This window comes from Sminthopsis crassicaudata, chromosome 4 (genome assembly GCF_048593235.1).
Source record: "Sminthopsis crassicaudata isolate SCR6 chromosome 4, ASM4859323v1, whole genome shotgun sequence".
In the NCBI taxonomy this organism is placed as follows: domain Eukaryota; kingdom Metazoa; phylum Chordata; class Mammalia; order Dasyuromorphia; family Dasyuridae; genus Sminthopsis; species Sminthopsis crassicaudata.
In genome coordinates this window covers 55,250,384-55,265,663 of record NC_133620.1, presented here as the reverse complement: position 1 = coordinate 55,265,663, position 15,280 = coordinate 55,250,384, and the positions used below count along the sequence as shown (strand labels likewise).

The 15,280-nt window shown below is 35.1% G+C and overlaps 1 protein-coding gene across 6 annotated transcripts in view; it reads right to left on the bottom strand.

The window, feature by feature from the left end:
* Nucleotides 1-15,280, bottom strand: part of POU2F1 (POU class 2 homeobox 1) — a 232,011-nt gene that overhangs the window by 53,802 nt on the left and 162,929 nt on the right. For all 6 annotated transcript variants that reach the window (XM_074266501.1, XM_074266503.1, XM_074266507.1 and 3 more), the window contains 3 exons: nt 6,280-6,333; nt 3,761-3,880; nt 1,885-2,064 (listed from right to left, as the gene is read on the bottom strand). In XM_074266501.1, coding sequence (XP_074122602.1) covers nt 1,885-2,064; nt 3,761-3,880; nt 6,280-6,333 — 354 coding nt within the window. The remainder of the gene's footprint in view (nt 1-1,884; nt 2,065-3,760; nt 3,881-6,279; nt 6,334-15,280) is intronic.

The window sequence follows — 15,280 nt, the reverse complement described above, 5'->3', positions numbered from 1 at the left end:
TTAAGCAGGTCCATACTAACTAATTAATCCCCCCAAAATGGCAAAATTAGATATTACAAATTCTTCCATACCTTCAAAGCAACTTGTACATTTCACAATTTTAAAAGAATATTATTATCTCTAGTTCATAGCTCAGTAAACAAAGCACAGAATTTCAAAAGAAAAAGGAAGGCCACCTAGTCTAAGTCACACGATAATAAAAATTCCCTTTCAGTGTCTGTTCAAGATCAGTGCTAGCTTGAAGATCTCTGATAAGAAGGGCATATTTCCTTCCACTTTGGATTGATCTAAATGGTATTTTTTCTTTGGTGAACTCTAAAGTTATCTCTGTAACTTGTATCCAATGCTCCCAGTCCTGTCTTCTGGAGGTAAACAGAAAAAGCCCAATTCTCCTTCCATACAGCTGGTCATCAGTCATCACATTTTTTCCCTTATTCCCTCACCTTCTCTTCCTTCCTAGTCTTCTCTTCCCCAGGGTAACCATGCTTAGTCTTTCCTAGATTGTCACATGAAATGAGCTTGAGGTTCCTCACCTTTCTCTAGATGGATAACCTCTAGTTTACTCCTTTCATTCCTGAAAAGAAATGCTTAGAATGGAACACAATTTTCTAAGATGTGGATGGCCTTCTGGGAGGACAATGCCTGTGGAGCTATCACCTGATGAAATTATGGAAACTACAAGTCTTTCAATGTACTTAAGACCAGATTAACATTTTTTTCAGCTGCCATATTGTCCTAAATGATTCATACAGTTATTAAACCCTCATATCTTTTCCTCATGAAATGCTGTCTATTAGAAAGGTAGCACTGCCCAAGGTCACACACCTTGTAAGTGGTAGAGCTGGACCTTCTGAATCCAAGTCCAGTGATTTTTTCCACTCTGACAGAAGTTTTTTCAACAGGTCTAGCATATTCAATGACAAAAACATACAAACTGGCACAGACAGATAATAAAGCAATTGTTCACCTAAACACAGTGTCTGTCTATTGTCCATCTTCCTCCCTCCCAGGGCACACAGTAATGCAACAAAGAACTTATAATTTCATGGACTTTGTTGTGTCAGAATAAGTGTAAATAGAACTAATTTGATTCTTCTTAAAATTTCTGATTCATAGACAAAATTAGATTGAAAAGAAATTTAAGAAAATGAAAGGGCATTATAAAAATATTAGATTTATTTTAGCTAGATGTTTATAATACTTTCCATTACCTAAGCACCACACATAACTATAATTTCTTTTATTTGTCCAATGAAATTCTCATCACTGTATTTAAATCTTTGGTTCTTGATAGAAAACTAACAATTGTTCAGCACTACTTTTAAGAAAATAACATCTTATGTATTTTTTATGCCTATAAGACTATTATCATCTCTTAATCTTGTTTTTTCTTCAATCAACAATTTCATTAATCATTTTTTGATAGATTCTGTTTTTTGCCTTCTAAATAATTTGATTAGTGTTCTACAGATTTTCCCCATTTTAGACTTAAAATGTGAAAACCCAAACTGTTGAGTGCCTGACCAATCCCAGAGATCATATAGCTCAGTGACTACTTGCAAACAGATGAGGTGCCTTATTCTAACTGCTGAATACGTTAAACAATTCATGTCTGCTACAATTAACTAATTAAAACAAATATAGTAATCCCTCTGCTGTAGAAAAATACCAATTAATTATTCAAGAACTGTCACTTAAATAAACAGTCAGTTATTAGGCAATCAGCTCTGTGTTTACAATATAAAGCCAAACAAACAGATGTATTATATTTATAGCAGAATGACATGGAAAATGGACTGGATACAGCTTGGCTCCTGTCTCTATAACTATAGCAGTTAGATGGAAATACCAAGAATATCCACACTGGCTTTCCTGGGCACTCACCTGTGCAATCTGTATGGGCTGCGACAGAGGGATCTGCGTCATTGGCGTTGCAGCGGAGGCCGAGATAGTGGCACCCGCAGCGCTGTGCTGCTGGCTGGCCGAATGCTGAACTGCAGCTGCCAGCAGCTGGGCCTGTGCCTGCTGTAGCAGTAACTGCTGCTGGGCTGGGGTCAGGGCAAGCTAAAGACAGTTAGATCAAACAATAGTCAGTGGCTGGAGTCAAAAGCTTTCCTGTTATTTTCAGAACAGGAGCTCAGGAGCTCAAAATCTAACCTTACTTTCTACAGAACCTGATTGGGGCATCTTCCAGGTTCAAGTGCTAAGGGTGACCTGACTGCATAGCTGGAAGTTCCAAGATCATTTCAAGTTGAAGCTAGCCATCACGCCACACTTAAGATTTAGAAAATTACCCAAGCTTCTCTGAGGTTCCAAAGTTAATACAAAAAGGTAATTAATTAGCAAGTCAAAAATAAACAAATACATAAAAGTCAGCATCAACAGAATACAAAAAGAATACAGAATACTCAACAGAAAAGCAAGTGATTAGTATGATGAATGAGAAATAGGAATGCTGGATATGGTCACAGAAAGAAGTGATAAGGCCCCAGCTGCTACACATTAGCATGAATTCCCTGCCATATTCCATCATTGCCATTATGTCTAAAGATATGACTAAAGAACAGGAGCTCTATTTGTTTCCTCTCCTAGTCTCCCTCCAGCCTCTACCCCACACAATCTTTTCTGTTGTTGAAAGGATTGAGTCTCCAACTTTACATCCCTTTTCCAAACATGTATTATCTCTGTGAAACAGGTGGTGAAGGCCTGTCTCTTTACATGCAAATGAATCCTAATGTTCAGGTTTAATAGAATCTCCATCTACACAGACCTGAAATCCTAAATGACTCTTGCCATGTCAGACAATCATTATGCAAAACAAAACACATATATAGCCACCCTTCTTATTATAAAAAGAAAACTGCTTAGAGTGGATTTAAAATCTGCTTTCCTAAGACAACTTAAAGTATACTTTGGCTGGGGGGAAAGGGTAAAATTATATCAGGGTATTTACTCAAATTTGTTACAACTATTTTCCCCTTACTGGAGTTTCCACAGTAATTGAAAATGAAAGATCTGTAAATGCCATTCAAGGAAAAGATGTCATTTCACATTCTGAAGTGTAAGGTCTAGCAAGTTAATGGAATCATCTTCTTTTTAAGAACAACCTTCTAAATTGTACATAAAATATTTAAGAAATCAAATCTGAATTTATCTCTCCATAAAACCTGGTCAGCTCCACAAAAATCCTTTAAAAATAAGTCTCCTATGAATAACAAACTTTACTGAAATGAATTGTTAGGAGATGTCAAAGTTTAATGTGTTCTCCAACTGTAGTTCAACATAACCAAAAACAAAGATAAAAAACTTATTAAATAAATGATCATATTATAAAACATTTCAGTACATTAAAAAAGTGGCAAAACAATGGATCCACCATAACCCTGATATACATAATAACTATTGGAGTTAATGAGAAAACAACTTTTTCCACTATGCTACTACTGGTTTGAAGTCATAATGCTGTGTTTACAATGTTAATGATTTCTATAATATAGTTGCCTCACATTGAATAATGATTCCATTACATGGTGAAAAGCAACTAAAATGGGGGTAAGAAAGCCTTATTTTACCCAAACATCTGCTGTCATAACAAGAGATGTACTGAATATTTCTAACAATGAAGACTTGCTCTTCCAGTGTGACAGTCCTTTTTTGAGGATATAATAATGTCAAGCATAGATAGTTGTATTACTGATGGTAGACAGTTCTCAAAATAATAAATTTATTAGAATTCTTGAGAAAAAAAAAAAAAACTTACCCCTGTTATCTGTCCTCCAGCCAGCATGAGCTGAGTTTGGGGGATGGGTGCCTGAACTGAAGGCTGCTGGGAAGGCTGGCTTGGCTGCTGGGAATCCCCAGATTCTTCATTAGATTTAGACTAGGAAAAAAAAAAACCACAACACAACATACTGCATCTCTACAATAGTTTTAAAAGAGAGGTCTGTAGCTCCTTATTTAAAGAACATGATTTCATTTAGTCTTTTCTGATCCCCAGATGCTAGAGTATCCTCCATACTGCCAAAATTCACCTAATAATTGTGTGGTTCTTTACAAACATATTATTTCTGTGAGAGAGTGCAAGCTCTCTGAGAGCATGGCTTGTTCATTTCTGTTTCCATCTCTAACACCAAGTTCAGGATTTTGTACTCAGTTAATACTTGCTGACTGACTGATTTTAAAATATAGGGTTTAGTCTGTTCAGCTATTATCACAGGTAAAGATCTTTAAGCCTTTATTTTTGTCTAAGTCCTCTGAATACAATATTTGCTGTTATCAGAATTTTAATTCCTTTGTTCCAATATTGCCAAAGCTACAATTCTAATTTTTAAAAGCAAAAACAAACTTGGCCCACAAAAACTGAACTACAGAAATGTGACAGAATATACAATTTACCTATTGCCTCAAAACCTCTATCATTATTCTGAAATTTACCTGGTGGTCAGTTTGTAATATTTTCAAACATCAATTTGAAAAGGATTCACCTGACCTACAGAATCTTTGAATGGTAGTTTCAAAGTAGTTTAGACTCAACATTTCCAATAAAAAAAAAAAAAAGAAAAAAAATTCAAGAGAAAATACTGCATTCAAGAGGGAGAACACACTCCCCAAGGGGGTACGAGAGAAGATTCTATGGTAATTAAAACTGGCTATGCAGAGCATTAAAATTCTGCATAGATTTGCATATTTCCCACCACCTGTTTTAGGGACTGCAGAGCAGGCTAATTAACATAAAGGCTCTGATTAATTCTGCCAGTCATTGAGAGATAATTACCAAGCAGGACTGTAAACATTCTGCATTGGAGATACAGCCTGTTTGCCAACATCTCTCTCAGGGAGGAAAGTTTGCCATGGCAACCAAGGTAATCTTCAGTCTTCTCTCTCTCAGAAAAGAAGGCTTCTCACTCAACCTTCATTTCCTTTCTTCAGAATTGTTTCCTTCTGTGACAGAGTCCCCACTCAGTGAGGGCTCATGGTTTGCTCAATCTAAGTTCTTTAGTGTTCTCATCTAGGGAAACGCATCTTTAGTAACTCTTATTTTTTATCTTTTCTCTTTGTTACTCAGGCATCACATTGAAAGGAAGCAGCATGTTTGATGAAATCCTACAAAGCCCTTCATCGAACTCAAATTCAGTCTGCATGTAATTTTGTTCAATAGAGACAGAAAGAGAAGAGAAACACAGAGACACAGAGATAGACAGACAAGGAAAGAGAGTGTATGTGTATGTGAGAAGGAGAAAGATTTCCAGTTTTGTCTGAGTCGAGGTTGATATTCCTCATAGGGCTATCCTACTCTCCTCCTTTTCTCCTTCTATACTCTCTCAGTAACCTCATTAGTTTCCATGACTTTAACCATCATCTTAGCACAGCACCAGTCACTATCCTAATGTTTTCCCAATTGTTTATTTTTGGACATTTCAAATTGGATATCCCAGAGACAACTTTAATTAAATATGTCCATAACGGATCTTCCCTGTTTCTGCTCAAAGCACCAATACCTTTCCACTTACCCAAGTTCATAACCTTGCCATTCTCCTTTACTCCTCCTATCTTGCTCCCCCATACATTCAGTGGCTTTACAATGTCTCATTTTTAACCCCTTTTCTCTCTCCTCACAGAGCTACTTAGTTTAGAGCCTTCTCTCCTATTGATTTCCCTATCTTAAGTCGGGAAAAGAATTAATAAAGAAGATGGTACTTGAACTGTATTTTAAAGGAAGAGAGGAGCTTTACAAGGTTCTTGTCTTGTGGGATGACCCATATCCCCCTCCATCCTTTAAGACACATTTCAAGTACTATCTTTGTTATGAATTCTTTCCCGATTCTTGCTAGTGCTTTCCTTACCAAATTACCCTGTACTTAACAATTTTGTATATCTTTGTATTTATTTTTATTTTTTCCCCCTGAGGCTGGGGTTAAGTGACTTGCCCAGGGTCACACAGCTAGGAAGTGTTAAGGTTAAGTGTCTGAGACCACATTTGAACTCCGGTCTTCCTGAATTCAAGGCTAGCTTCCCCTTATATTTGTATTTATTAACTTTACATTTATATTGTACATTTTTATAGGTAATCATCTTCCCCATTAGAATGTAAACTCATTATCAATTGAATTGTTTCATTATTTATACTTTTATCCCTAGCACCTAGTATAGAACCGGTAGGCAATTAATAAATGCTTTTTATTGACTGACCATTTCCATTTTAGTAAAATTGAACCCAGACAATAATAGAAATGAGGACATATGTGGGATTTTGAACTTCAGAGACAAGATAATCCTTACCTGTACATTTAAGGACTGGGCAGCAGCCTGTAAACTTGTTCCAGCGAGTTGGACCTAGAACAGAATAGAATTTACTTTAATAAAGTGAATATGGAAAAAGATCACAATATTACAATATCTAGAGTAACCAGAAGTCAACATTCTCAAAAAATATTAATAAGAAGACTACTCTATATAAGCTACAATTGGGGAAACAAAATCAGAAGACGTGGTTCCTCTACCAAGGATAATAAGCTTAACAGAGTAGTTTAATATAGCCTTTGCACAATATTATCTCTCCCATTTCTTTTCTGAAGGTAATTACGCAGCTTGATGTCCCTGAATTTTACTAAGTTAATCCTAAAACAAATGGTATATGTATATTGAGGAGCTACCATACAAAACTATCTTCCAAATTTTATATAAAGAAATATACAAAAGCATGTTGCCCAAAGATACCATTTCAAGTTAAACAATCAGAATTACAATGACACAATGGTCAAAATACCCATTTACATCAAAGAAATACCCTACCAAACCTTAAATATGCAAGTTGATGGTGAAAATTTTTAGACAAAAATGAGGTACAACCCAGCAACCAATGTGACTTCCATAAGCCACATTAAAAATTAATCTTATTAACTTAGTCACACCTAACATTTATCAGACAGGACACACAAATCAAAGTCAGACCAAAAAAGCTTTTCTGATTTTGGTCCGGATATCTGGACCTCTGATTTCATCAGCATTGGGAAATCTTGGTGTGGCTTTTTTTCTTTGAGACAAATAGGTACTCTATCTGTAATATAATAAGAGAAAGCCCTTTTGCCTAGAAGTACTTAGAAGTCTGACCTGTCTATGATCACATAGTCAATGGATATCAAGTCTTCCTGACTCTAAGTTAGCCAAAGTTAGTTCTCCAAATAAATATATTAAATTAAAAATAAAAATTTTATATTTGGTGTATTTGGTATATTATATGGTATATTATATTCACTTCTGTAAACCATTATAAAAAGAAGTTGGGACAAGCACTAAATATAAGATTTGGGTTTTTAAGAAATGAAGATTAAGAAAATTAACTTCCTTACAAACTAGACCAGGGCTTCTTGAACTTTTTCCACCTATGACCCCTTTTCACTTGAGAAACTTTTACATGACCCCAGGTATATAAAAACAGGTATATAAATAAAATATTTACTGACTATAAATCATAATTTCATGACACCCCCATTCAATCACGTGGCTCCATATGGGGTCATGACTCACAGTTTAAGAAACTTGGAATTAGAGACATATGTAAGACCAACTCTAAAGATATTCTATCAACATAAGGAAAACTCATAGACTGAATTAGTTGAAAAAAATGGGTGTCTTTAGTTTGCAGATAATGTGGATAACAAATCTATCTAATTGATGTGTGTCCTGAACAATTCATTGAATATATCTCTGATATACTTATTCTGCCACCTTTGCTCAGTAAAAATCCTGCCTTACATTCCATGAAATAGACTCAACAATAAACACTGAAATTACTTATTTGAAAACTAGACTTTCACAAGTGGAAGAAGACTTAGAGATCATCTACAGATGAGAAAACAGGAAGCCATAGTTTGTCTGTGAGTCCAGAGAATGATTAACAGAGCCAGGACCAAAAAGCTAGGCTCTTGAGAGATGCATGGTCTGATAATTTTTCCATCATTCCATACTTCCTTTCCTTTTGGAATGGTTGTAGAATGAGGTAGAGTATCCAGTGTCATCCAATCTAATAAGCATTCATTAAAGGCCTCCTGTATGAAAGACATTCACCTATGCTAAACTATAGTAGGGATTCTAAGTCAAAATGAAAATCAGTGCCTATCCTGTAGAACCTTAAATTCTATTGGAAGGATAATCACATTTAGTGTACACAGAATAATTCAAAGAGTAAAAGAACACTAACAACTAGTGAATCAGGAAAAATTTTTTTATGTAGCTCAACTTCTTAAAACTGTGGTTAGTGATGCCATATGGAGTTACATAACTGAATGTAGGGGTCATGAAATTATGATTTATTATCAGTAAATATTGATTTGTATACCTATTTTACATGCCTATGTACCCAAGGCCACATAAAAATTTCTTGGGCAAAAAGGGGTCACGAGAAGAAAAAGTTTAAATAATCCTGCTACAGAGCCTGTAAATTGAACCTTAAAGAAAGCTAGGGATTCTAAGAGATGGAAGTCAAGAGCAAGTGCTTTTTAGATATGAAGGAGAGCATGTATAAAAGCAAGCATTTTATTGAAGATAAAGTTAACCACAAACCCTTTTATGTTTAAACTTGCATTTTGAAAAATTATTCTAAAATAATTCTTACTACTTAACTAGATTTAGGGGAGAGGGGAGGAGTAGAAGCCTGGTCATGTCAGCTATAAAATACTCTTTCCCACATTCCAGTCTATTCCTGTCCAGATTCCACTAGTTTTCTCCCTTTACTTATAACTTTCCTGACAATTCGCCCTTCCCCTTCTCTCAGTGTGATGCCAAACCTTCATTCCTACAACATGGTGGGGAAAAATGAAGCTCAAGATCCACTCATATCCTTGGGCTCACTCCCCTTTTTCTACTTGTCATGGGTCTTGCTCCTGCTCCTTCGCTTTAGGTGGACACAGTCTCTCACACCACTCTGATTAGTAGGGGATAAGATCGAAGACTCTACCATCTGCTCTACCACTGTGCCTTAAGGGCCACCAGTCTCACCATCTTCTATGCCTCTAGGTTATCTGGTACACCAAGCTTTCCCATTGGCCTAGATTTTAAGCCCTAACAGAATTTTTCCATGAGCAGCTAAAATCCAATATAGGAGCTTTGGGAGAAAAAATTGTTATTCACTCATTCATTCAATATAGTTGGCTGAAAATATCTTTTCTTTGATGATTCATGATTTTCCCTTAGAGCCATCAGGGTCTATTATATAATACTGGTGATTTTAGAAGGTATATCAGATGGATTGATTTTAAAAGTTCTAGGACACTGATTCAAAAATTTTTTAAAGGAATTAATAATTTGTTACCAATTTAAACAAAATCTACTCAAAATTACCTCCCATTCTTGGGACTAGTTCAAAAGTCCTTGTGTGTGATTTTATTACCAATTTGAATGCTGGTCATTTTAAAGTGATGAAAGTGTCCATTGCTGGATTCATTGCTTCATGTAGTCAGTTCAGGTAAGGGCCACCTTTCAGGCAAGGCCAAAACCACATCTTCATTACACATTTGAAATACATACTTATACTATGTGCTGAAGGATAAAAAGCAACTATTTCCTTCTTGAAATTATACCTGATGAATATAATTTTTGTTTATAAGATTTATTTTATCCTAAATAACAAGATAGTTTTCTCTAGCAACTTTTCTGGCCTTCTTTCACAGAGGAAATTTAAATTTAGCAGTAAATATAAAACAATCCTATGTAACAATACAGACACTAATTTTCTTATTAGAGACAGATCCACTACAAACTACCACTGTAATGTTTCATTAGGCTCTGGAGGTGACCTAGGATTTTAAAGGCTACATGCCATATCTGGCAGGTTTTCTAGGCTAGAAAGTTTGGTACTAGTGAAAGACCTGACAATGCCTACTTTTATGAGATTCAGCCTAACTAAGCAATTTAATTTTTATCACCAGAATTTCTTCCATATGTTGAATTTTTTTGGCTATGGAAATCATGAAACAAAGAAAAATATAAAAGGTCTTTGTTTCTATGTTGCATCTTTAGAAAAGAATATTAAGGGTACTAAAGACTATGCAGTTGTTACACTTCTTGTAAACTTTTTTTGGGGGGGCAAGGAGAGAAGACAAGGCAATTGGGGTTATGTGACTTGCCCAGTGTCACACATCTAGTACATGTTAACTTGGCCTCTGAGTTCAGATTTGAACTCAGCTCCTCCAGACTCCAGGGTCTGTGCTCTAGCCACTACACCATCTAGCTGTCTCTACTTGTAAACTTTTTAACTTGGTCCATGAAATGTTTTTTCAACAGCCTGTGGATCGATTGATACCAGCAGAGGAACAAAATGTTCTCAGTCTGGACATTTGCTTACTACAAACAAAATCTGACCACTGCAATAATTTGCACCCAAAAGGATGGATAATTCACAGGTATTCCTTGTAGAGGCAAAGAAAGGAGCTGGCAGAAATGGTTTTTCTGACCCCTCTAAAGATAATAAGATATATCATTGTTTGGAGCTTTTGGTTGTCTCTTATTGAAGTATTCATAATAAGTCCTTGCAAAAAGTTAAGCATGAAAACAATGGTAGTTTATGTAGAAATATTTGTTGTAGAGATGAAGTTCAGAAAATTCTGTGAAGAACCTGATAACACGTTACATCACACACATTTTGATATTCAGAAACTTCAATGCAAAAGGGAGCTAGTGGGAATAAGATGTAGAAAAATATGTTGGAAAATTATGGCCAGGAATAAGGAATGGGAGAGGCAAAAAAGACTTGTGCACTATAAAAGCTTTGCATTTATAAATCATGAATACTTTCTTCAAGAAAATAATTAGATGGTGCTAGATATGAAGAGAACAAAAAATGAAATTCATTCTATTTTAAAACTGCATAATATATAGATACCAATATTATAAAATTTCATATTTATCTGTTTCATGAAATTGGTAAAATTAAAATAAAAAGTCACTAATGTGGCTTTATTGTACATCTTTGTTCGTCACTATTAAGTGTGAATTACTCTAAAATATTCTAAATAAAATGATACTTCTTCACAAATATACTACAATCCCAATTATGCCAATCTTATAGTTATAGGCAGCACATAGCTCCTACTCACACATTTCTTTTGTGTATTTTATTCTGTTCAACTAGAATGCTCACCTGTTCTTGTCTCATGCTTTTTACATTTTATTCATTATGACTTAAATAATTTCTCCTGCCTCTTTGCTTCAGTTAAAAAAAAAATTCTAAAGAAAAGAAATGAAAGGAGAACACTGGATTTATTAGTGTGTGACATTGATGAGTTACTTAACTTGTTTTAAGGCCTATTTCTTTAACTGTAAAATTAAGATCTTCTGCACCAAATTTATAGGCTTGTTGTATGAATATAGACTGTGAAATTTGTAAAATGTTCCAAGTATGAGTTCTTTTCCAGTGATTTTTATTTCTATATTCCATAAGTAGTGATATATTCCGATTTAAAGCAAAATTATTTCTATACCTATCTTGTCTCCCCCTTTAACTATTAGGCTTAGTACTCTAAATGGAATTTTTAAAGAATTTTTAAATTCATTTTTAATTTCCCAGAACTTAGCATAATTCCTTGCATGTAGTAGACACACCAAATGTTGCTGCTATAGTATTATGACTATTAATGGGTTGGCAGTACATATAAAAAAACACAATTCTTGTTGGTTTTTATCCCTTCTTTGTGAGTACTACTCAGTTTCTTCCTAATTGTTGGTTTATCACTGACACAAAATCAAGAATATTGTCTTTAAAAAGACAAAAGTTAAATAGTTGAAATAAAATGATGGATTCTGGGTAACTTTAATGTAATGAAAAAATATTTTGAACAAGAACTGAGAGTTTAAATAGCAAACTGCCTAAGATGAACTAAGTAGAATTTAATTAAAACTTTAAAATTGATTTTTCATATTTTTTTTCTGAATAAATTTTTTCACTTCTTTCCTATTTGATCAACCATCAAACCATCTTTGATTAAAAAAAATCATTTCAGCAAAACTATCTAACATATTAAATGTGATTGACAATATACACATTGCTCCACTCCCATAGTCCTTCATCTCAAAGAAGGAAAAGGGATAAATTTCCTCAGTTCTTTTTATGAGATAAGCTTGGGGATTATAATTACACAACATTTTTTTTTGCCATTTACATTATTATGATATTCATACATTATCTTAGTTTAGCTTGTTTTACTTTGTATTAGTTCATGTAAATTTTTCCATGCTTCTCTAAATGCAATAGTCATTGTTTCTTTTTTTAAAAAGAAAATTTTATTGATAATTTTTTATGCTATATAAATTTCTCCTTGGTTTCTTCCCAGAGAACCACCACAAATAATAAAGAATATTTCTTAAATTTAAAATGATAAGGGAAAAAAATCAGCAAAGTCAATCAATACATTTCAAACAGATGCAGTATTTTCACTCACTGACCTACTATATATGATAGGGAATATGGAAAGGTGTCAAATCTCTTTGGGTCTGTGCTTGTTCTTTGCAGTTACACAATACCAAATTATAATTTTTATAGTGGTTATTCTTTCGATTTACATCATTATAGTCATTGTATATTTTCTTAGTTTTACTTATTTCACATAGTAGCAATAAGTTCATTTAAGTCTTACCATGTTTCTCTATATGCACCAAATTTATCACTTTGTTCAACATAGCATCATATTTGACTACCATAATTTTTTAGCCACTTCCCAATTAGTAGACATTTACTTTTGTTTCCAATTTTTTATTACTGCCAAAAATTCTGCTATTTGAGAGTAGTATGGGATTTCTACTAAGCAATAACCTTGGAGATAGATTGCTATGCCTAGCATTGGAATCTCTGGGTCAAGGGACATGGATATTTTACTCACTTTTGTTTTTCCATAATTCTAAAATTGCTTTTCAAAATGACTATACTGGTTCATAGCTCCACTCCCAATGGAAACTAGGCTGCCTTTCCTCCAACAATCTCTCTGACATAGATTGTTGCTGTGATACAGGAGCTATCTATCAGTGGCTGCTGGAGATCTAACTCAGATCTGTAGAATGGATCTCTTCACATGAGAGGATGATGACGATGATACAAGCAGACTGAGAGGCAGTTGCATTCTCTGACCTCTCTGCTCCTCGCTGTGCCTCCAATTTATTTCATTCCCAGCCCGCAACACCTGTATCAGTAAAAGCTGCTTAGGAACTCCTTCAAATGTTATGATCCACAGCTGTGGAGGCTCTCAGAGAATTGACCTGTCCCTTCACTTAGACATAGTTCTTAATAGATTGTTCCTATCTTTCTTTGCCAACTTGCTGAATGTGTGGTAAAACTTTAGGGTTATTTGGATTGCGTTTCTCTTAGTATTAGTGATTTATAGCACTTTTTTTCATTTGGCTATTAACAACTTGCAATTTTTACAGAACTGTTTGTTCATATCCTTTGAACACATCTTTTGGGGAATGACTTGGTTTTGTTTACATATTAGATGTTTATATAATTTGAATACAAAACCTTTATTAGGAAAATATGATGTAAAGATTTTTTTCCCATTCAACTTTCTCTTCATAAACTAGATGCATTAATTTTGTTTGTTCAGAAGTTTTTCAGTTTCATGAATTCAAAGCTATTTTACCTTTTGTAATTATTGCTAAGCTTTATTTCAGAATGTATTTACTATTTTAAATGGTGAAAGGTATATAAGTTTCCCCCTCTAATTTTTCTATCATCAGAAGTTTCTGTGTAAATCCCTTTTTTCCCTTCATAAGAGTACCACTCTGATACTTGCCCACATCACCTCCCATGGAGATAGAAATTCTTTATTTAGCAGCAATAGCTTTCTGGTTGGTTTCTTTCTTTTCTTATGCCTCTCCTACCTCTAACTTGTCCTCAGATGCCAAAATGATGTTCCTAAAGGACAGGTATGAGCACTCTACTATGGCTCCCTTCCCCCTACCTCAATAAACTCTTGGGATCAAATGGAAAATGCTGTTTGATATTAAAAGGCCTTCACAACTACATTCCTGCATACCTTTCTAGTTTTTTCATACTGTATTCCTCTCTATGTGTTGTATAGGAAGGTTATACTGTCTTTCTTGCTAACAGGACACTCCATCTTATTGACTGGCAGTTTCATACAACTGCAATGCTTTTTCTCAGTTCTGCCTCCTGATTCAGCTCTAATCATAACTTCTGCAGGCAGTTTTTCTAGTCTCTTAACACTCTCCCCATCTCTCCTTTTCTATCCTTACCCTCTCTCTCCACCTCCTCAGTCTTCACACTAAGATTACCTTCCATTTACACTGCATAAGTTCTATCTGCTCACTGTCAACCACCAAGCATTTAATTATGTTTTTATTACCTATCATGTACCAGAAGCTGTGCTATGTACTCTGTGCTATAGTACATGAAGATGAAATAAATCCATGCCCTCAATTTTAGGAAGAGAGATATGTACATGTGTAATGACAGAAAACACATATGTGGTGATTTTTTTTGGGGGGGGGGAGTAGAAAGCTTCAGTACTGAAGGGGCCTAGAAAAATCTTTGTGTAGAAAGTGGTAACAGAACTGAGCTTTGGAGAATTGGTATTCTATAAGCAAAAGGGAGGGAGAGAGGGAGGGAAAATGGTCCAGGTATGGGGAGCAGCTCACACAAAAATATGGAGATGAAAGACAGGAGGAGTGTTATGTATGAAAATCTGAAAGAAGACCAGTTAGGATAAACCACACAGGAAATAATGTATAAACAGTATTCTGGAAAGGTGGGTTGGACTTGGATGGACTGACTGAAGTCCTGAGTGAAGGACTCTACATGCTAAACAGAAGAGTCTATTTAATTCTAGAAATAATGGATGTCACATGATCAGGCCTGTTTTAAGAATATCACTCCGACAGCTGCATGGATGGTGAACTAAAGAGAGGAGAGTATTGAAAAAGGAGACAACTTAGGAGGCATTTTTATTCTAAAAGTGCAGCTGAGACTGGGGTAGTAGTTATGCAAGTGAGAAATGATGGATGGGAAGGACTTAGATGCGGGTCTGGAAGGCCCCCTTTCCCTTTGTTCTGCTCTTAAAGTGCTCTGAGTTGGCTCCTTGCTACCTTTCCAATCATCTGATGCCTCAGTCCCTACCATATCCTCTGCAATTCTGGCCTCTCAGCTGGCCTCCCCACAGGACACAAGGGTTCACAACTCATGTATCCTCTGGATACATGCAATTGTTTATACAAAACCCACTAAACCAGGAGAGCCTCCAAAGAAGAGAATGTGTGTGTTTTGGAGGGCCCTTTT